At 39.7% G+C, this 20,747-nt stretch overlaps 1 protein-coding gene across 5 annotated transcripts in view; it reads left to right on the top strand.

The window, feature by feature from the left end:
• Positions 1-10: 10 nt before the first annotated feature.
• Positions 11-20,747, top strand: part of LOC110960521 (rho guanine nucleotide exchange factor 28-like) — a 48,939-nt gene continuing 28,202 nt past the window's right edge. For 2 of the 5 annotated variants that reach the window (XM_051950829.1, XM_051950828.1), the window contains exons 1-10: positions 12-233; positions 1,074-1,117; positions 6,599-6,740; positions 7,470-7,579; positions 7,994-8,180; positions 11,851-12,034; positions 12,480-12,681; positions 13,003-13,078; positions 15,296-15,342; positions 16,702-16,798. In XM_051950829.1, the coding sequence (XP_051806789.1) occupies positions 1,085-1,117; positions 6,599-6,740; positions 7,470-7,579; positions 7,994-8,180; positions 11,851-12,034; positions 12,480-12,681; positions 13,003-13,078; positions 15,296-15,342; positions 16,702-16,798 (1,078 nt within the window). In that variant the 5' untranslated portion in view covers positions 12-233; positions 1,074-1,084. Of the gene's footprint in view, positions 234-1,073; positions 1,118-6,598; positions 6,741-7,469; positions 7,580-7,993; positions 8,181-11,850; positions 12,035-12,479; positions 12,682-13,002; positions 13,079-15,295; positions 15,343-16,701; positions 16,799-19,709; positions 20,245-20,747 lie in introns of those variants that run through there. The other 3 variants (XM_051950831.1, XM_051950830.1, XM_022207780.2) reach the window with 2 other exon arrangements.

The following is a 20,747-nucleotide window of genomic DNA, read 5'->3' as shown; positions in this document are numbered from 1 at the left end:
TTGCATTTGAGCAGGCAGAAAGCATCAACTGAGAAAGAGGGAGATGCTGCTGTCAGAGGAGTCTGGAGCTCAGACTGCAGACAGCAGCGACTGAAGGTTGTTTCTGAACTTGTGTCCTTAGCACTGACACTTGAATTAGCAGTTTTCACCAGGAGGATGGATCTGAATTAAGGGCTTTTTTGTGCAGAATTGCAGCGTGCCATCGGGTTTCTTCTGCCGGATCTCCTGTCAAGGTAGGTAAATCAGTAATCCTCCTTTGTACTGAAATCTTAACCGTTTCTTCTTATGTTTCTTCTGACAGTTTGCTAATGTGTCAACCTTTTAAAACAGCCTCCCATTTATTCTGCAGCTAAATAGGTCAGCATTAGAATATGAGTTGAAATACTTTGAATCATGAGGGAAAAGCACATAAATACAGTTAAAGTAAAACTGTTTGAGCTGTCTGATTAAAAAATAGCCACTATAGAGCCAGTGACATCCCAACTGTGATGAGCAATTTTGCTGTGTCATATAGCTTTCACACTTAGAAAATTGGGCAAAGCAATTGATTTATTATCATTCTAAATGTAGAAATGTAAATGCAAAACAGAATGTGATTACACAGGAAGCAACTGCTATAAAAAAAATAATTGTTGGAGTATGTTTAGACTTTGCTGTTGTGTCCAGTTAAGGAAGTGAGCACTGATGAAGAACAGATCTGAACCCTGCAGCACTGATAGTCTATCGATTTCCTCCCGACACACACACACATTATTAGACTGCCTGCATATCAGATTTGAGCACATTTGGTGTTCTGGTACAGTCTCTACAAACCGAGGCAGAAAGTATCATCATTAAAATCATTATTCACATACTTGGGATCAAAAGATTATCCTGTCTCTTCAGAGGATCCCTGACTTTGGTTGGCACATAAAAGGTTTGATAATCTCTTTGAGATCAGAGGAAAAGGCAGAATAACCAAAATAACCAAAGAGGTAATAAGGAGTCACATGGCTTCACTGAGCATGTGTTTGCCTCTGTTGTTTCATTTTTGACTCTTACCTATGTACTTTAATGTCTGTCTTTGCTTGCAGTTTCTGTGCAGATGGAGCTGAGCAGAAGGAAAGTGCCTCTGTATGTAAGTATGCGCTCCAGTTTGCAGTCAAGTTCAGCTTCTCCAATTAATCTCAGGAGTTGGTTATCCCAGTGGAAAATGTCTGCAAATAGAGTTTGGAATGCAGTGAGAGATCAGCAGCCTCATTTAGAATAAACTTTAATTCATTGTTCGAATTGTGTTCTGCTCGTGCATCAGTCCAGTACATGAAATTTCAGTTTATTTAAGTTGACTAGAATACATCCTCAGTGACCCCACATGGCAAACCTGTCCTCAGATTTGTCACTCGAGTCACTGTGATAAACAGAAACTTGATGTTGTCGGCTTAATGTGTCTTTTGATAAAACATTTCTTGGTTTTGCTGTTGGATTATATGAGGAGTAAATCAAAGTTTCTTAGAAAAACAAATCCATCAGCACAACAGGGACAATAGCAGCCTGGCATTTGTGTTTGTAACTAGCAAATCAGTAACTGTATGATTCATCCGCAGTAAACTCACGTAGTATTTGCCATCCGTTTGATCTGTGGTGTTTCTGGTTGTGGTAAACCTTTGAATGGATCTGTTGTCTGTGATTTAGCTCTAGTCAAACAGGACACGACTGCAATCAAACATTATTGGTTTCAGTTTGGGATCTTAACAATGTAAGCAAACATTGATGAGAACTAATGCCTCTCTGGGATCAAAGGGACAATACATTCCTCACAGTGTTTTCAATTCAGTTGAATCATTTTTCATGCTTTTTCTTTTTCACAAGGTTACCGAAAGGTCGCCAAATGGTCAGTGTGGAAAAACCATCTTGTCCTTTTTGTGTAATGAAAAACCAACTCTGTCAATACTGTGTAACAGCTCATTTTTAAATGCAGAGAGTAGATTGTGTAACTGTAGAAAGCCAACTTGTGTTTGAACAAAGCTAATCTAAAGTGGTTTTGCAATTCTGAGTTTTGGAGTATATTGTGAACATGAGCTTGCTAAGATGCTCACAGTGACAGTGCTTATGTCCCAGTGTTTATAAGGTAAACTTCATGACGTGAGTGGGAAAGTGGTTAGTTTTTTTTCAGGTATTTGACCATAAGCCAAATATGGGTCATGATAACTGACAACTTTCACCAACTTTCATTGCAACCTGAGTCATAGTTATTGAGCTATTTCACTTAGAACCACCTGCTTTTGTAACCAGACGAAAATTCGGTAATTCACCAAAGATATCAGAATAGATGGATTCATTGTTGCACTGCAGATCAAGCTGTCTACCAAGGCTGAGGTATTTTATTACATTCATGGAAACTTTTACCTGCAAGTTGGTGCTATATGAATGACAGATAATTAATTCCTTTGTGCAACATAGATATCGATGCCGAACTGGATGGTAATCCACCTACTAGCAATTGATGAGTACATTTTGGCTCAGTTTTTCCATATTTCCCCACATTTAATCAAAATCAACATTCCTTGTCTGAAGTCAGTTATTATCACTGCTATGTTTTAGGAATATGAAATCACAGAATGATGATAGAGAAAATTATTTAGTTCTTCTTTTTTTCCTTGATCGCATTCACAGTGGGTCAGATGTTTACATATACTTTGTTAGTATTTGATATCATTGGCTTTTAATTGTTTAATTTGGGTCAAATGCCTTGGAGAGCCTTCAACAAACTTCTCATCATCACTTGTAGAATTTTCGGCCTATTCCTAATTATAAAACAGGTGTACCCAAATCGGGTTTCATCCTCTTTGCTCAATCATTTTATTAAATTGAGATCAGAATGGACACTCCAGTACCTTAACTCTGTTGTCCTTTTTTCCCACAAATCTAGAAGTGTGCTTGGGTCCATGTTTATCTTCAAGACCCATTCTTTAGATTTAAATTTCAAACTCATGTCTTGATTTTTCTTCTATCTAGCCCGCATATTTTCCATCCTAGATGACATCAACTGTTTGGTGAAGTGCATCAGTCCTCTCTCATAGCAAAACCACTCCACAACATGATGCTGCCACCACCGTGCTTCACTGTAGGGATGGTGTTTTTCTGACTTGCAAGCCCTGCCTTTTTCCTCCAAAACATAGCGATGGTCATGATGGACAAAGACTTCATCAGACCAAAGGACATTTCTCCCAGAAAATAACATCCTTTTCCACCTGTATATTTACATTCTGTAGTCTGTTTTGGTTGTTTCTTCTTGCTGAGCAGCCTTTAAGGTTATGTTGATGGAGGACTCAGTTTACTGTAGAATTAGATACACGTTCGCATGATGCTGGATTTGCAGTTTTTGGACCAAAGTGCATTAGTTTCTAGAGAAGAGACACAATACGCTCTCTCTGTTCATGTACGGAGGCACAGGGATGCTGTGTTGTTGTTTTTTTTATTGTGGTATTGGCAGATTTTATCTTGATTGTCTTTTTGTGTCAACCAAAGAAGCATTAAGTATGAGGATAGGCCTTAAAATGCAGCTACAGGTACATTTTCAACAGACTAATTAGTTAGAAGCTTCAAAAGATGTGACATACTTTTCTGGAATTTTCAGTGCTGTTCAAAGGCGCAGTATGTTTAGAGTAAGTAACATTCTGACCTGCTGAAAATGTCATATATTGAATTAAAAGCTAAATAATCTGTCCAAATATAATGGTTGGAAAAATCACTTGTACCTTGGGCAAAGTAGAAGTTCTAACCGACTTATCAAAACTATAGTTTGCTAACATGAAAGCTGTAGAGTGGTGAAATATTGGTGTTATTGATTTCAATTTGAGTGTGTTCAAACTTCTGAGATCAACTATGTGCAAACATTCATGAGCATCTGTGCCAAAGAGGATGACAAAGTGAAAAGTAGCATATGGCCACACTGGCACACATCATATCACCTAATGCAACATAAACTGATTCAAAGTCTGTTCCAATCCATTCTCCCTCTGCTTCTCGTCGTCCCTACTCTAAAGTCCAGTATTTCATCTAGTAGCCACGGCATCATTAGTGGTCACCATCTGGTCAATCATCCGGACGTGAGGAGTCTTAATGAGGACACAGGAGAAGCTGTGTTGAAATTTTTTAATTTGCGGTTCTCTTTGTGAAACAATAGAAGACTAGGGATAAAGAAGTTGGTATTTGAGAATGGATTAGGTGAGACAGAGAGAAATGGAGGCAGGATTACTCACAGACTTTATCAGAGACAGCGAGAGAAGTAAAGAGAAAAGCCTCTCAGTTTCATAGCGTGAGAAACCAGGTCAGCTATTGAGGTGATGCAAGGCTAATAGACAGACTCTCAAGAGATAAGATAGCGATACTACTTTACCATTAAGCACTAGTCTGTGATGGATTTTTTTTTGCCTTTCACATTTATTTTTGCATTCTTGCTGTGCCTTTTTCCTCCAGCCTGTCTCCTCTACTCCTGCCTCCGTCAGTCGTTTGATATGTTTCCAAGAATAACCCACGCCGTATGTCTTGTGGCCTAAATTCAGTGGCCTATTGAGGCCACTGTAGGTGGACAAATTGATATCTTCTACAATAGATTTCTTCCCCTGTGACTGTTGGATGGTGGTAGAAGGCAGCAGCTCTATACAATGGCTAGGGGCCCAGGGAAATGTTTTATTTTTTTATTTTGAAGGATTGAAAGTGGCTGTTTAGGTTTCATGTTGGAATTGCATTTCATTTGCATTAGATATCTACACTCTGCAGACATTTATCCAGAGTTACTCATAGAGACAAATCCACAGATGATTCAGCTGCTAAAGAACTAACAAGGAATAAAGTGTGAATATTGGACTTACACTTCTCAGGTGGATGCTAACATGACTCCAAATGAATGCTAATGTTGCTTATATTTGCTGAATGTGTGAACAGGCAAGTGTTGGCTCTGGAACTGCAATAATCCATTAGTTGTCAAATAATTAATTCATCATCAACCATTTTGATAATTAACTAATTCACGTCAGTACATTTTTATGAAAAAAATCTAAATTCCCTAATTGGGAACTGCTTAAATGTAAATGTTTTTTGCTTTCTTTTCTCCTCTTATACAGTACACTGAATATTTTTGTACTGAGGACAAAACAGGACATTTTCAGGTCTTTATCTTTGGCTTCAGGAGACATTCATCAACTTTTTTTCATCATTTTCTAACCTTTTATAGAATAAACAACTAATCGATTAACTGAGAAAATAATTAAGAGAGATTAATCAACAGGGGAATTATTTGTTCATTCCAACCATTGTTTGCTCACATTTTCCATATAATCTTTGTATTGTGACAGCATGTCAGCATTTTCTTTACAACTTGTCTTTCTGTCCCTAAGTGTCTAGAATCCAATAAATAAATATTTAACTATCTGAAAGCAGATCTTCTTCAAAGATTCAGTATCCTATTGTCGTGTGCTGTTGGCTTGTGAGTGCATTCATACTGTATATTTAACAGCCCCTTAAATGTGTGATATTGCTTTTTGGGCACGTAAAAGATCTGTAAATTTACAAGGCCCAAAGGGAGTTATTCTCTGCCACAGAAAGCACTGCTCCTTACCTGCCTAAGTTAGTAACCAACAGCGTTCTTGGCTGAGCTGTGCAATCAGAGCTTTAGGAGGAGGGCCTCAATGTGTTTTTTGACTATTAAAGCATTTAACATATTGTGGTGGACCCCAAAATATAACTGTTAACCTGTATATGTGCATAATATGCAGCGTTTAGTAGTGTTTGTTGGATATCTATATGAAATCTTTTTGCATGATTCATATGTCTGGTTTGTTTAACCTCAGCAATGTTTTGTTACAGAAATATATCTATACGCCCAGTATTTTTGAAATATTAGTGCCAAAAGTAGGCACTGAATGTTTACATATGTTAACCCTTTTTTTTAAACTCTTCTTTGTTTTGATAGTTCCAGAGAGAAACCACAATTTTCAGGCACAGCCAGTTTTACATCACTTTAGCTTGTGATTTATTAGTGTTGTCCTCTTTTTACCATGTTATCATTTGGCTCCTGCTATCAAAACTTATCAGTTCTTCTAAAAAGCGTTAAACTAAACAATGCCCAGGCCTAGACAAATCAGTGACCTAGAATCCGAACAGCTCAAGTGAGGCCTTTTGACTAACAAATTACAGTCTTGTAAGGTCAACATATAACATGTTGTCACACCCACACCTGACCTACAGAAAGGATTTGAAGGTGACTAATCACTCTATGTATCAGTGTGACTCTTCTGCTCTGTTTCACCTTTTTTTTGCTTCAGATGAGAAATCTAAAGTGCTCATGCCTGTTGGGATCAGGGCAGGTTTTTGCGGTAGACACTAAGACATTCCTGTTTTTATTGAGGGGGAGATGTTTTATTGTACCCTCTGGAGGCATGCTGTCAGGGGATTTGGTGTACTTGACAGAAATATACAACACCGACTGCATCAGAGTAAAGTCGTGCTTTGAAATGAGCTTCCACACTTAGGAATAGATGTAATTTTTTGCTGTCTAGCATCACTATTTTTTTTTTTTATTTTACCTCTCAACCTCTCTCACCTTTCTTTGTCTCAGGGCGAGGCGAAGGTGTTTGCATTGCTGGAGGGTTTAGACTCGGTGCCAGAGGATGCAGAGATCTACGTTGTTTTGGAGGGATCCACACTGGTCCATGTCACCAGGGCTCAGAGTGATGTCATGCTCTGCTTTATCGTGCCTGGTACGTACATGTCTGTAAGGTGTGTTGTTGTATACATGTGGAGTGTTGTGTTTTACAAAATCATGGTCAGACATTAAACTGCACATCCTGACAATCCCAGGTTTTCTTCTCTTATATACTGATATAGCCACAAATGGTACATCTTCACACATACACTCTAATACATAGACTGTTGATGACTTGAGGTCTGGAGAAGACACAGAGTCTTATCAGCTTGCTCTCAGGAGGGAACAATATGTCACTGTTACTGAGCCTCTGTGTAGGTTGACACTGACAGCAGGCTGTCCTAAAGGCTCTGTACTCTCCATAAGAGCTGCACTAATAGAATAAGATCTCCTTATACACCAATAAGAGAAATATAGGCCTTTGTTTGCATACAAAAAGAACATTTTCAAACACGTTTAACATTCTCAAGCATCGTCTAGGCCCCATACTAGTGGTGTGTAGAATTTTAATCGTGTTCTATTTATCACAAATCATAAATGCGTTGTCAGATAGATGTTCTAGCACTCGGGCAGCAGTTATATTCAGTTCATTTAATTACTGTTTGTAACAGAGTCCAGGAACTTTGAGATAGTTAATCAGTCACTGGGAGCATTGTGTCTGCTATATTTTTGTTGGAGCCAGTGCCTCACATTGGAGAAAAAAATCCAATTTAAGTCTCATACTATTTTTTTTCTCATCAGACAGATATAAATGTGTTAAGTCTAGCTTTTTGTTTTTCTTTAGGACATAACCTGGCTGAGATGGTGTCTGTCCAGGCCTATCTGTGCTCTGAAACCACACCTCTCACCTGGGTGGGTGGGGCTTCATTAGAGTACGTTCACGATGATGCACAGGTAAGAAGACGAGCACATACGATCATATACATTTCACACATGGATGAGTATTAATATACTAAAAACTACCTGTGTGTACATAGATTCTTCTTGTGTGCATGCTGTGGAAATAACCCATATTAGGTTTCCCAGAAATATGTATTTGGTAAGAGGATAAAATTATTGTTTGAAAGTTATTAGTGGAATCAGTGGAAAGTCACTCATTTTGTCATGTCAAGGGGTATAATTAAGAAAAAATCTCCAAAACATGCTTGTTTTTGATAGGAATCAGTTAAAAGGAAATCTATTTTGTTGCATAGTTGTATCTTTAGAAAGACATACAGAGAAGCAGTAGTTTAAAAAGTATTTTTAATTTTTTTTATAGTCGTCCAGTAATCACAGATGGTATCTTATTCATGACTGATTTATTCTCAGGACCTGGCAGAGCACCTGGTAATCCATGGACATTGCCTGAGCTCCACCGATCACAAGGAGCTGAGCAGCCTCTTCAACCTGGGCCAGGAGAGCTCTCGTTGGGCTATGGATCGCCGCGTAGCCCTGGCCATGGCCAACCTGGATATCCCCCAGAACTGGAATGTGCTGGGAAGCCACAGTGGAGACGGTGAGGGCAGGATTGTCTTTATCATGCATAGTGGGCATTCCTGCACAGATATACTAATCAGAAGCATATTCTATTTGGTTTTTAATAATAACAACGTAAGGACATAGAAATTTAAAATGGTGCATAATAGATAAGTACTTGCCAGATGGAAAGGGAATGTTTGAATTGGAGAGAGCTGGTTTAAAGACAGACACAAGTAAAGAGGGATTTATTATATTTTATTATTTACATGTAGGTTAATGAACAAATTACAAAAATGAGGGCAGTCAGCTTTTGTCATAACATTTGTCAAAACTCAGCATTGCTCTGAATGCTTGAAGCCAGTATTATACAAGGAGGTTGAACTCTTCAACTCTGCTGCCCCTCACTCTCCCATATCCTCTCCACCATCATTCCCAATTTCCACCAGCCTGAAATCGGAAGTGAACGATGTTCACATGCGAGCTTCTGCTAAATTCATCAAAGTCAATTAGCAGCATGTAATGTGGTTAATAGAGTCTTTCCAACTGGAAGTAGCCCGAGGCAGAGCTCAATTAATCTGAGTCGGAGTGTGCATATGTGCACTTGTGTATGGCCTCTGTCCACGCTGACCACCATGTTTACTAGATGCCACCATCTGTTTGTATGATCCCAGTGCTTGTGTAGGGCCACCTACATAAATAACAAACTAGATTTAGCCGTAATATAGTTATGGCAGTCTGTTTTGTCGCAGCGTCTCCTTCTAAATGTCTGCAGTTAATTTAATAACGCTGCTTGTGACATCATTCTATTGCTGATGACTCAATAATCAATTCCCAATTTTCCTTTAGTAGTCACCATTTGCTTACAGAGCATTCAATATTATTGAAGGCAATGGAAAACTTAAATAGCTCCTCTGTTGAAAATCAAATGTTTTACCTTGTTTTCTTGTCATATGGTGTTTTTTATATGTTCGAAGACACATCATGAGCAAACTACACAGTGAACGTCGCGATTTAGCATTTTCCACGATTGAAACTCCAGATTTTTATACTTAACAAACCTAAAGAACCAGTCAGCTCAACTTGAAGGGCTAAACAGTATGCATAATAGTTTTACGGTGTTTTAGCAGGGTCACAGGCGAACTGTTGTGCTCAAGCTGCTGCAAGTAGTACAGGGATTGGTCTGCACATTCTGGAGGATGCAATGATGTAGAGTTACATCTATGCTGTTTAAAGGCAGAAGGGAATTATTTTCCCTAACATGAAAACTTCTACGTATTTAATTTTGATACACAGAGATGAATTTCAGTGTCCAGAGAGGGACTTCAAAGACAGTGTAGGAACTGGAATAACCCTCCCTTCTGTCTCAAAAATCAAGAGACACTGAAACTAATTATTATTTTTTCCCAAACTGAGTGCAGTTCTGAAAACTGAGCATTAAAATTCTGACATACTGCTGGAAAATGTGTTATCTTGCAAAATCTGCCGTCATAGCTCAACAAGGCTTGCACCATGATGGATTTTTGGATACAGACAAAAGGAAAAATGAATCTTTAAAGCCTTAAGTGGAGATAGCTTTGAAATAAATGTTGGATTGTTTCTTTTTTAAAGTAAGCTCAATTTCTTGCTGTTTTGAAGCATTAGTTTTCTGACGGTATGTGGATAAAGGTTTGCTTTTGTCACCTGTAATGCTCATATTTTTTTTTAATGGTTACTGAACTGTCCATTGGAAAACAAAGAACAGTTCTAATCACGTATCTAATCACAATACCTCCACAGTCACAGGATGTGCAAGTGAATGAATAAATTATGGCATACAGTGTAGTACTTTGCAGTTAAATAGCCCCCTGCAGCAAATAGCATGATCGATTGTGATATGTTTGTTGTTTGATATTGATCTAAATGTTAATTGTGTTTGATGGCCATGGTTGAGGTTATGTTTGTGGTTTTGCCAAGTAATATCTTGCTACAGCCCCTCAGTTGTTACCCCCCCCCCCCCCCCCCCGCCAAGGTATTATCTACATTCTGACCAACTGTAGCTTTTTTGGACAGATACTGAAATTGATTGATTTATGCTGAATTCAAATATGGATATATTTGCGGATCACCTTTATACATGCGCTAGTTATACTGAAAAGGTAAAGTGATGGAGTAAGAAATGCACTTTCTGCAATTTACCGTGGAGACACCACACCACTGTCTGCTTAGCTGTACTGCATACTCTGCCACATGTACTGCAGAGAGCACCAAGAGTGTTGTAAGCAGTGGAGTCAGACTGAGTTCTGCTGGAAAATACATGATTGTCCAAACCATGGTCATCTTTCCTTTCTGCAATTCATTTCAGTTGACTCTCTCTTTCCTTTCTGCTACACACATTTAGCTATTTCTTAGCTATTTTAATGACAATTCTTGCCTCGTTCCATGCAAATGTTTGCCAAAGTAAATCCCCTGTCACAATTTGCAGGGGCACCATCAGTGCATCCTGGGCTCAGTGACAATGAGATGCACCCAGTGGGTCTGACTACGCACGACATGATGATGTTATTCCAGAATTACCCCCAAGCATCTTTTACTGCATAATGTTCTTTAAAAAAAAAAAGCATATATATGTTAGACAACATATATCGCCCAAAATATCACTGATAAGCCTGTATCGGCTGATAACATCAATTAACTGATAAATCATTTGAACTGCAGTGTAAACTGTGTACAATTTATGACTCATTTTCGTCTTCCCACATTTTTGCAGTCTTTGTAGATAAGGCACAGTCAGTTCAAGTAGCATCTGTCTGACCTCTTTGTAATTCTGCAAGTTGCCTTGCATTCCTTGAAAACTCAGTTATGAAAATACCGTAATTACTGTCAGACCTTTCTGAAAGTTGTCAAAAACTCCCTTTTGCTATGTGACTCATGCTGTTGCCTTTAAAATTATGACTTATTGAAGTCAAGATGGAGTTGCTTGAGAATCAGCCTCAAGTGCTGCAATGCTTTGGGTAAAAGTAACCAAAATTCTGACGATAAATGTCAAACAACAAAACTGTAACAGACTGTATTTGTTCTGAAAGACATCAAATAGTTTGACAGTCAAAAGAAAACTCAAACATTATGAGATTCACCAAATAGGGAGTCACCACAGAGTAATTCTGTGTTTTTGTTATTTTGTCCACCCCTCTTAGAATTTAAAGTTTCTCTTGACCAAAGACCAAAATGCACAGACTAGAAAAAAAGAATAGTACTGAAGCCTGAAAGGAATTGTCAGAAATGTAAAGGTGTTAAGATTAAGATCAATTCATGCTGCTAGAATACATTTTAAATTAGCATTTTTCTGAGTTTAACAGCTTCTTGCGAATAACTGATGTTATGCATGACATTTACAGGGAACACATCTTGAGACAGACACAGAAAAATGCAGAAACAGGAACAAAAATCTGTCACCACTTTGCTAAAAGGCTTTTATTGCCTTTAAGTGGGTCAGTGGAGCGGAGGGACTCAGAGCTGTACAAGACAAGAAATCAATTATTGACATTTCATTTAATTACAATGATTAGATGGTTATCAAGCCAAGGTTCTCAACATGTCAGGTTTTTACTGCTCTTACTGTTAATCCCACTTCCCTCTTTCATTCAGCAGCTGTCTTAGATCCCACTGCTTTTTTTAATCTTTGCAGAATTTTCATGTTAATGGTGTTTTATTTCTACCCACATCTCCAGAGCACAGTCCCAGAGAGTCTCCCCTCCACCTGGCTGTGCGATGGGGTTTGTGTCGGCTGGCGGAGCTGCTGCTTTGCCAGCCGGGGGGTTTGATGGCTGTCAGTCTGCCAAACGAAGACGGAGTCACACCGCTGCAGCTGGCACAGACAGCAGGCAACACTGAGCTCCTGGATCTGCTCTCACAGTAAGATTACAAGCTCTAACAGCACACTTACAGGAGAGACACTGACAAATGAGTCACTGTTTTTGCTGAAACATTCTGCATCCAGTGTAGAGCTTTCCCACACACACGGGCAAGGGAAAGCTTTCGAGCTTTTATCCTCAGATAATTGTCATTCTTTAGATTTCTCGGTTACTGTAAATATACCTGTTGAATGGCATTTTTACAAACACATAAAATGCTAAACACCTGTTAGTATTACCTGTCAGACTCAGTCAGTCAGAAAAAATCTGGATCCATAAATCTTCTTCACAGCTGTTTGCTTGGCCAGAAGCGCAGGAGGACCATCATGCATACTTTTAGATATCTATTTAAATGCTCTAATCATTTGGAACGTCTTTTAATCCAAAATGCAAAATAAAACAGTATTCTCTGAGAAACTGACCCTAATACCGATGTCCGGCTGCAGCCCACCCAACCCTCTGGCTACACCTCCAGCAGGCCTGTCCCAGGTGTGGGCAGACAGATCCAGGCTGCTGAGGTTCTGTCATGACACAGGAAACCTGACTCTGACTGTCCGACAAAACCTGAGGTGGAGCTCAGAGGAGAGCAGACACGCTGATATCCTGCTTCTCAGAGACCGACTCAGAGATGTGGACTTTCTCAGAGAGGTATGTGCGAGCGTACTGTATGTAAAGATCTGTGTAGAAAGGTAACATCTGACCAAATGAACCAAAAAAAGTCACAGATTTAGCCTTTTTAGAGGTAATTTCTACACAGACAGAAATGGTTCTGGTTATTGCTGAAAATGATATACCTAAAAGTCCATTCAGCAAGAAAGCCAGATATAAATTGTGTAATTAAGAAAGCAAACCAAAGACGAAACCAGTCACAATCCACACTATGCACTGCTTTTGGCTGCTTTGACCTGCTCTGCTGATGTTGGTTTTACTGCATCTTTACACCCAAGCATTGCATTTATTCTTTCTCAGATCAAAGCACTGAGGAGGGACCGGGTGGAGACCATCTTAGGGAAGGAGGAACTAGTGGATGATCCTGCAGACAATGGTATCACACACCTCTTAATCTGTCTCTTTTCTAGGGCTTGGCCTGGATAAACTAAACCTTACTATCTTCATTCTTTTCTTTCATGTTGCAACGATGTGCCAATTTTTTTTATAGCCGTAGTTTGTTAGGGATGTTAACTGTGGTCCCATGCAGACCCTAATAGAAAGTGACTGCCCTCATCTGGGATTTTATAGGTACTGCAAGCCCAACTAAACAGTAAAATCACCAATCAAGACAGCAAGCAAGGTGTAAAGAGAAACAGTGCTTTCAGCTAATTTGCTGATTAACCTTCAGAACTCCAAGCAGTTTCTGCTACTGTCACGTTTTTTTTTTTTTTTTTTTTTACTCAATCTGAGCTCATTCTTCACTCCAATATAACGTCCTGCACCTCTATGGAAACAGGAGAACCATGGCAAGAAGTTGAGAAAACTCAAAAAAATCTGATTTGTGCAGTATAACAACATCAAAAAGTTATACATCATTTAAAAAGCAGAGGTTTAAATTGTTTAATTATTTGTTTTCTAAAAAAAAATAATAAAAATTAAAAGCCAAGAATCAACCTGTGCAAGATTTTTCCAAGTGTTACCATAATGGAAAAAAAGTGACTCTACATACTGTAGATACTTTACTACTTACATTTTAAATTTGTTTCCATATTTGTCTCCTGCTCTGAGACTATTTCAGCTGAAAAGTCCCTGAGTTGTTGTTGTGTGACTGTTAGTCAAATCTGAGCTGCTCGTTGCTGCTTGATTGCACCAATAAGTAAAGATTTTTTTTTTTTTACTGAATCTGATTAGAGCAAGTGCTATTTTTTTTTTTTTTTTTTTTTGCATTTTTAAAAAATGAAACATGAAATATCACAGATTTTAAGCTTGGATTTGGTTAATTCCCCCCCACATGGCACACATTGTTGGTTGAAAGCCTGTTTGTCTGATGATTCTTTTTGTTTTTACAGTTTCTTGCTAGATGAGTTGTGTGATTTTGGCATTTTTAAAAAAGACAAATATCCTTTCAAATCTGCTGATGGGTTTTGGAGTTCAGTGGATGGATGGATGATGAATTCTTAGTCAGTTATTCATAAATTATCAACGACATTTGGCTGATTTTAATAAATACAGTTAATAGTGCACACAATTTACCCAGCATCTATGACAATCATTTTTCCTGGATTTTAAAAATGACTGCTACTTAAAATAAATGAATAAAATGAAATAAAATTCAGAAGTTTTCCATCAAAACGATAAAAAATAAAAACACTTCTTAGCTTAGCATGTTATTTAGCTAACATCTGTTAGCTATTACAAACCTCAAAGTACACATGTGGATGATAAGAATTTTATTTTGCTCAGAAACTAAAGTTTTTGACCTGATGGTGGAGCTGTACAAAAGGTCAGGTGAACACCGAAATTATTACAATTTACTCTGAGATATCTGAATGCAATTTCTGCCTTTTGTGCAGTGACTGTAAATCATACTGCGATACGACTTTGACCTGCTGGTGGTGCTAGAGGAGAAGTCTGGGAATCAACAATGTCTTTACAGTTTAAGCCTCTGGGCATCATGAATGACTCTACAGAATTTAATAGCAGTCTGTCTTCTAGTGTTTGAGATATTTTATTGGCATGGCTATAAACACACAAGATAGCCAGATGAAATTTAAAATATTATATCTCTTCTCCTCTCTCTGTCTCTCCCTCTTCTCTGAACAACAGTTGAGCTAGTAGACATCAATATATCAGGAAATGTGTTTTCTGGTATCATAGAAAAATCAGAAGGACCTTAATGGTGTTTTATATGATACATATTGTCTTTTTTTAACCCTTGTTTGGACTTCCCCTCATGATTCTATTCTTGTCTCTGACTTTCTCTCCCACCCTGTCTGCACTGCGTGAGTTGCTGTTACTTCCTTCTTGTACATTTCCTGCCTTTATATATTTACATGACCTCGAGCCACTAATCAAACCACCCAAACACTAATTTCTGTGTGTCGTGTTTTTATTTCTGGTAAGTGATCATATGCTGTGGCCTTTGATCTGGGATGCACATGGTGGTTAAATAAAAAGAAAGGAGATCAAGGCCACACAGTAAAAAATATCCCCCCAGGTTTGAAAAGAATATAAAATTAAAACTTTACATGGTATCATTAAAAACTGAAACATCCGTGCTTTCTTGAGGCTCTTTTGAAGTTTAATGGCTATATGTTTTCTCTTTGTTAAGCGCTGTATCCTGACATAAATGGAGGAAGCTCTGCTGGTGAAGAAAATGTAAGTATTTGATACAAGGCACTGATTGATTTGCTTATAATAAGTCACTTAGATTGGCAGTTATGGATTAGAATATGACCAGAATATATTTCATTTACACGGTAAATCTTCCTAGAACTAGTGTTTAACCCTCTGAACCCCTAAACCTACTGAGACCTACAGAAACTGTAACACAACTGTAACATGTAAAAATTTTGGGCAGTCTCTGAATCATGTGATACATGTGATTCTATAGGGAAAATTAACATAACCTAAGCTTGAAGTTGTATGATTTAATCAAAAATCCCTTTATTCTCCATGTCTCATTTAAAAAATAGCAAAAATCAACTGTTTGCAGAAATCAAATTCTGTAAAGAACTAAAGAATGCTCTGCCCGTCGTTGCATCTGAGAAGCGATTAGTGACTCGGCTACAGCCAACAGTCATGTGACAAGACTTCAGTTTTTTGTGTGTTTTTTGTGTGTGGCTGAACTACAGGCTGTGCTTACACAGAACACATAGGAGACAAATAAGGAAACAAAATAAAAATCCAAGTATTAAAATCTTTAATATGTACAGCCCTCTTTTTTTTCTTCTAACATTGGTAACACCTGTGTACATTTGTAAACTGTTGCACATGGTAAGTCCAGGTTGTTTTTTTTGGAATTTTATAAAGTAAGTAATCAAATAAATACAACTTTTGTTTTTCTTATTTATGATTTATGGTACTATAACTTTGCTATAGTGCACAGAATTTTTTTGAGTTCTCTCATTGCAGTGATAAATGAACCCACAGTTAGTAAAAACGTGACAGGAGCAAAAAACACCCAGAATCTGCTCGGAGTTCACAGAGTTAAACAGCTTCAACTGATGAGTTAGATATAAACTTACCTTACCCATCCTTTTAAAACTTTGAGGACTATAGGTGTTACTTAAAAATGCCTGAAATATGTTATTACAAGTGGCAGATTGAAACCTCTAGGACCCCTCATTCAGTCTCCTTGAAACATCTGCACCAGCTAGTGGCAAACTGCGGTCACGGCTAAAACAAGGCACCGACTGCCATCAATGCTGCACGTTGTTTCACTCTTATTGTCAAGGTGCTGGAATTGGCACCTTGCACACGCCACTGAATAGATGTCTTTGTGAGCGGTCAACAGTGTGTTTCATGTTCTGAGAGGTGTGGCGTGTGCACATGATCCTGGTCATCCAATAGGACCTGTTTAATGTGATGCAGATGGTTTCCTAATTGATCTTTTTCACACCCCTTGGCACTCACCACACATGTATGCTAGTGCACTTAGTTCTGCTTGTCCTTTTTTTTGTGGTATGCATAAAGTGAAAGTCTCACTGTGGAAATGTGCATGCTGTTTCACTAAAGGTTCCCAGTTTCTTCACTGAGGACTTCGAGGAGCAGCTGATGTTTTGCCTGAATGAGGAGGACGAAGAAGAGGACGAGCCTTCGCAGTCTGACTCTGGTAAAGATTTTAAGATTTCTTCCAAGCAGTGTTACTTTCAACAGAAGCCTGTTTTAGACGTGGTTTTAATTTTAGAGCCTGCGGTACTTCGGCTGAAGCTCATGTTTTGTGCAGACTGAAAGTGATCATTGTTGTTTTAGGTGGTGTTATATTCATAGGAAGTTATCCAAGTAGCTTCCAATAGTTAAGTGAGTCCAACTGCAGGAAACATTTCCTTTCCTGAACAGAACTTGGAACTCAGGTCTAATCCTCCACTATGGCTGTCTACCATCCCTGCTGACTATAGGATCACATTTCAGGCCCACGGCGGCTTTTGCTCCCCCCCCACCCTCTGTTTTGAATTTTTGCAGCCTTGTCACTCTGTGTTTGCAGTTATTGTGGCACTGAGGAGGAATCTTTTACATGTAGTCCTGTAGTTAACTCTGAGTCATCCTGCTTCTGCCAACAATCTCAGGAGAACAGAAGTGAACTCCTAACACCATGGCTGAAGGTGGCTTCACTCTGATCTGCCTTCTGGACGGGAAGAGAAGGATTTGAGAGTGGGAACATCCTGTGGGTTAATAATTGCCTTGTATTTCTGCAGAACAGACTGATGCCTCAGTGTAAGAATGCTGTGGTTACCAGCTGAGGCTTGGGGCTTTCTAACACTTGGCACTGGACATCTGCAATCTTAATGTCCTGTGGCTGGTGTAGTTTTCCATGCTAAATGCTTTAGCCATCCGACTCTGTATGCATATGTGTATCTGTGAGTATCTGTCTGGGTTGTCTGACTGTGGATTTTCAAAGCTTCTGTGCAACCTTTGATGACTTCCACCTCACGACCCCGTTCAACCGCTTTAAATGCCTTTTGCGGCTCAGATGAAATAATATGGGTCACTTGTGTACTGTTTTCTTCAAGTTTCCCCTCAGTGGCACGCTTGACTGAAATAATACAGCTCAGGCTGGAAGTGACTCACATTTCATACATGACATTTTTCCGGGATAACAATGCTTATTTGACCCTTGAAGAATTTAATTTCTCCATTAGACATACCGGAGCTGTCAGGCATCACAAGTGACCAGTAAGTGTTTCTGTTTTTTAGTAAAGCAGTAAAGCTGACATTGTGATAACAGCCTGTTTTTTTGACACATGGCAATATGGCTGCTTAACTCGAGCGAATGCGTCATCAAATAGACAGACAGAACTTGTGTAGACAGACCCTCAGGGAGGGATGAGGAATTTTGAACGTAGCTGTCATGTTCCCCCTGTCTTCTTGATGTCATCTCTCCTTTCCCCTGTCCAGATTACTGTAAATTCACTGGCATGGCTGTAATTATATATGTTATCGCCAAAGAAGGATTTGCAACATTTACAATATAAATATAATAATTTAGAGTTTATAAGAGAAAAATCACAGCGTTTCTATTTGGTCTTAAATGCTCCCTCCTCCCTTCCCTTTCCCCCATCTTTGCCCTCCTAATGCCCCCAATATTTAAATACCCCACCCAAAACACACACACACACACACTTGCACCCAAATACCTACATACAAACACACAAATGTGCACACCCACACCTCCCAGGTCAGCATTTTGATGTGAGTTTAGTGAACAAATAGCAAAGGCCACTGCAGCCTGAAGAGCTCTGCTCTCCGTAGCTGGTGAAAGGAAGGAGGTCGATGTGTGTGTGTGCGTTCACTTGTGTGTTTCAGAGGAAGAATGCAGCAGGGAAGAGTGCTCTAAAGGGGGCAAGGGGTATAGGGAAGTGAAAAAAAGGGGTGTTTGTGGCTGAATGGGGGTTGCCAGGGCTTTGCTGAATGCAGTTTTCCAGCAGCTTGTTGAGATCCCCAGAGAGAGGAGAGCAGAGGAGTTTTAAAATGGTGTTGTGTGTGTGTGTGTAATGGGGGAAAAGGAGAGAAAGAGAGAAAGGGATTTATGATATGGATAGTCTGGCAGAGTGACAACAGACGATAAGTGCAACGCCAGGAGCGCCAACAAGAGTCTCCGACCCCGACTGAGGGATCTAATTGGAGAACGGAAAAAAGGATTAAAGCTCACACAGACCCCACAAAGACAGCATTAATGTTCACCAGTACAGTGCCAACACCCTCCTCCCCCCCGCTCCCCATGCACACACAGAAACTACTTTCTATAGTCACAGTGTACCTCTTTTCCCCTCCTCTGCATATATTCTGCCTACAAAACCCCCCTCATCCCCCTTTTCTCTCTGTCTCTCTCTTCTTTTTTTTTTAATCACATTCCTTCATTTATGTGCATTTATAAACCCATGTTTTGGCCTCTTTCCACCTCGCTATTGTGTCGTTTGTCTCTTAAAACTCCTTTACCGTCCCATTTGAGAGGCTTTGCTTGTATCCTCGCTGCAGCAAACGGAGCACTGTACTCCTGCAGGTTGCTGAGAAAGGGGGAAAGGAGGAAAGAAACGACGTGGAAGAAGAAAACAGCAGCAGCTCTCACTGCTGTCTCCATGGTGAGGCTGCTGACCTGGCTGGCTGTCTGTCTGCCCCCCTTCCCTCCTCTCCTTTTCCCTCCACAGCTTGGCTTTGACATGCTAAAATATAGAGAATGAGAGAGAATGGAGTGATTGAGAAGGAGTCTCTTCAGATGTGGCATTCGGCATATTTGGGCAGGACTGCTTGTACCTTGAAGTGTGTGGAGCGTGCAGCTCTGCAGACATGGTATATCTCTGAGACAATGATGAACTCACAGGGTTAATGATTTCTCCCATGTCTGAGACTCACCTCCGCTGAGCTGTCTGCCCTCATGTTTGTCTTCGCTGCAGACTCTGAAGTCACTCCTCTGTTTGACTTTGTCTTTCTCTGTTTCTCTCTGCGTCCTTCAGTCACTCTTTCCGGCAGTCAGTACCCTCCTCCCCCTTGCTCCTGTCAGCATGTGTTGATCTCCCTCCCGCTCACTCAGTATACTGTGTGTGGTAGATGAGTGAATGAGGGAGACTCACACAGAGAAAGAGAGAGACCCAGAAGTCGCCACAGTTTTGAGAGGAGCCGTCAGAAAAGGAAGGAAGGAAGAAGTGTTAAATAGAGAGAAAACTCAAAGAAGAAGCAGAGGGAGAAGACAGGGTTCAGTCCCGGCTCTGTTGGACAGTTGGTTCAGAGTTTTGCAGGGGGGAAGGGGAGGATTTCTAGGGAGAGGGTTGGCTGGGGGAGACACAGGGGAACATGCTGGCTCACTCATGAAGTGTCAGAGTGTCTACACCAGGGCTTTGGAAAAAGGCGAGTGAGTGCTGCAGCTAGTTCGCTGTCTGTTCGGCCATGTGGGAAATTATGTGAATCGAGGCACTGCTCATTTATTTATCAAGCACTTTGAGCTGTTCAGATGAAGATTTTCTTTAAGATCAGAAATCATGGATTCTGACTCAGACTCTCCTTTCAACTACTCCTGGCCTTCGTTTCCTAAGATGAGGATGCGCAGGAAGATGGGCAAAAAAGGTAACATATTCGTATTTGCAGTAATTATTGTGAAAATCTGTCCTGCTGCCCTTTCACGTTGACAGTTATGTCAGTTGCCATAAATGTTGACTTACTCATTTCTCACTTCACTGACAGAAATATCCTTGAAGCATGTGTTTCTGACATGTTGACATCTGCAGAGTTTGACACACGTTGGATGCATGTGGATTCATTTGAGAGAGAAAGCTGACTGCTTTTTAAACACCGATCATAGAGATGATGCAGCTAGTCCGTGTTAGAGATGGAAAATCTAGGAGCTCACTGCAATCTGCCATGTTGGCAGACAAGTTTTACCATTCATGGTGGAACAATAAAGTTAAAATTAGACTGTTCCCATTACACATTGTTACTCAGAGGCCTCCACTGCAGCACTGCATCAGTCAGAGTGAGATAACTAAATGTTTGTCACTGATGTAATCTGATATGTGACAGTATGTTGGGGAATGTCAGACGTCCACTTGAGGCTGATTGAGTGGTTTGGG

The sequence above is a fragment of the Acanthochromis polyacanthus genome, chromosome 7 (assembly GCF_021347895.1).
Source record: "Acanthochromis polyacanthus isolate Apoly-LR-REF ecotype Palm Island chromosome 7, KAUST_Apoly_ChrSc, whole genome shotgun sequence".
NCBI lineage: Eukaryota > Metazoa > Chordata > Actinopteri > Pomacentridae > Acanthochromis > Acanthochromis polyacanthus.
The sequence above is the reverse complement of the archived record's forward strand: the minus strand, read 5'-3'. Positions and strand labels throughout refer to the sequence as shown.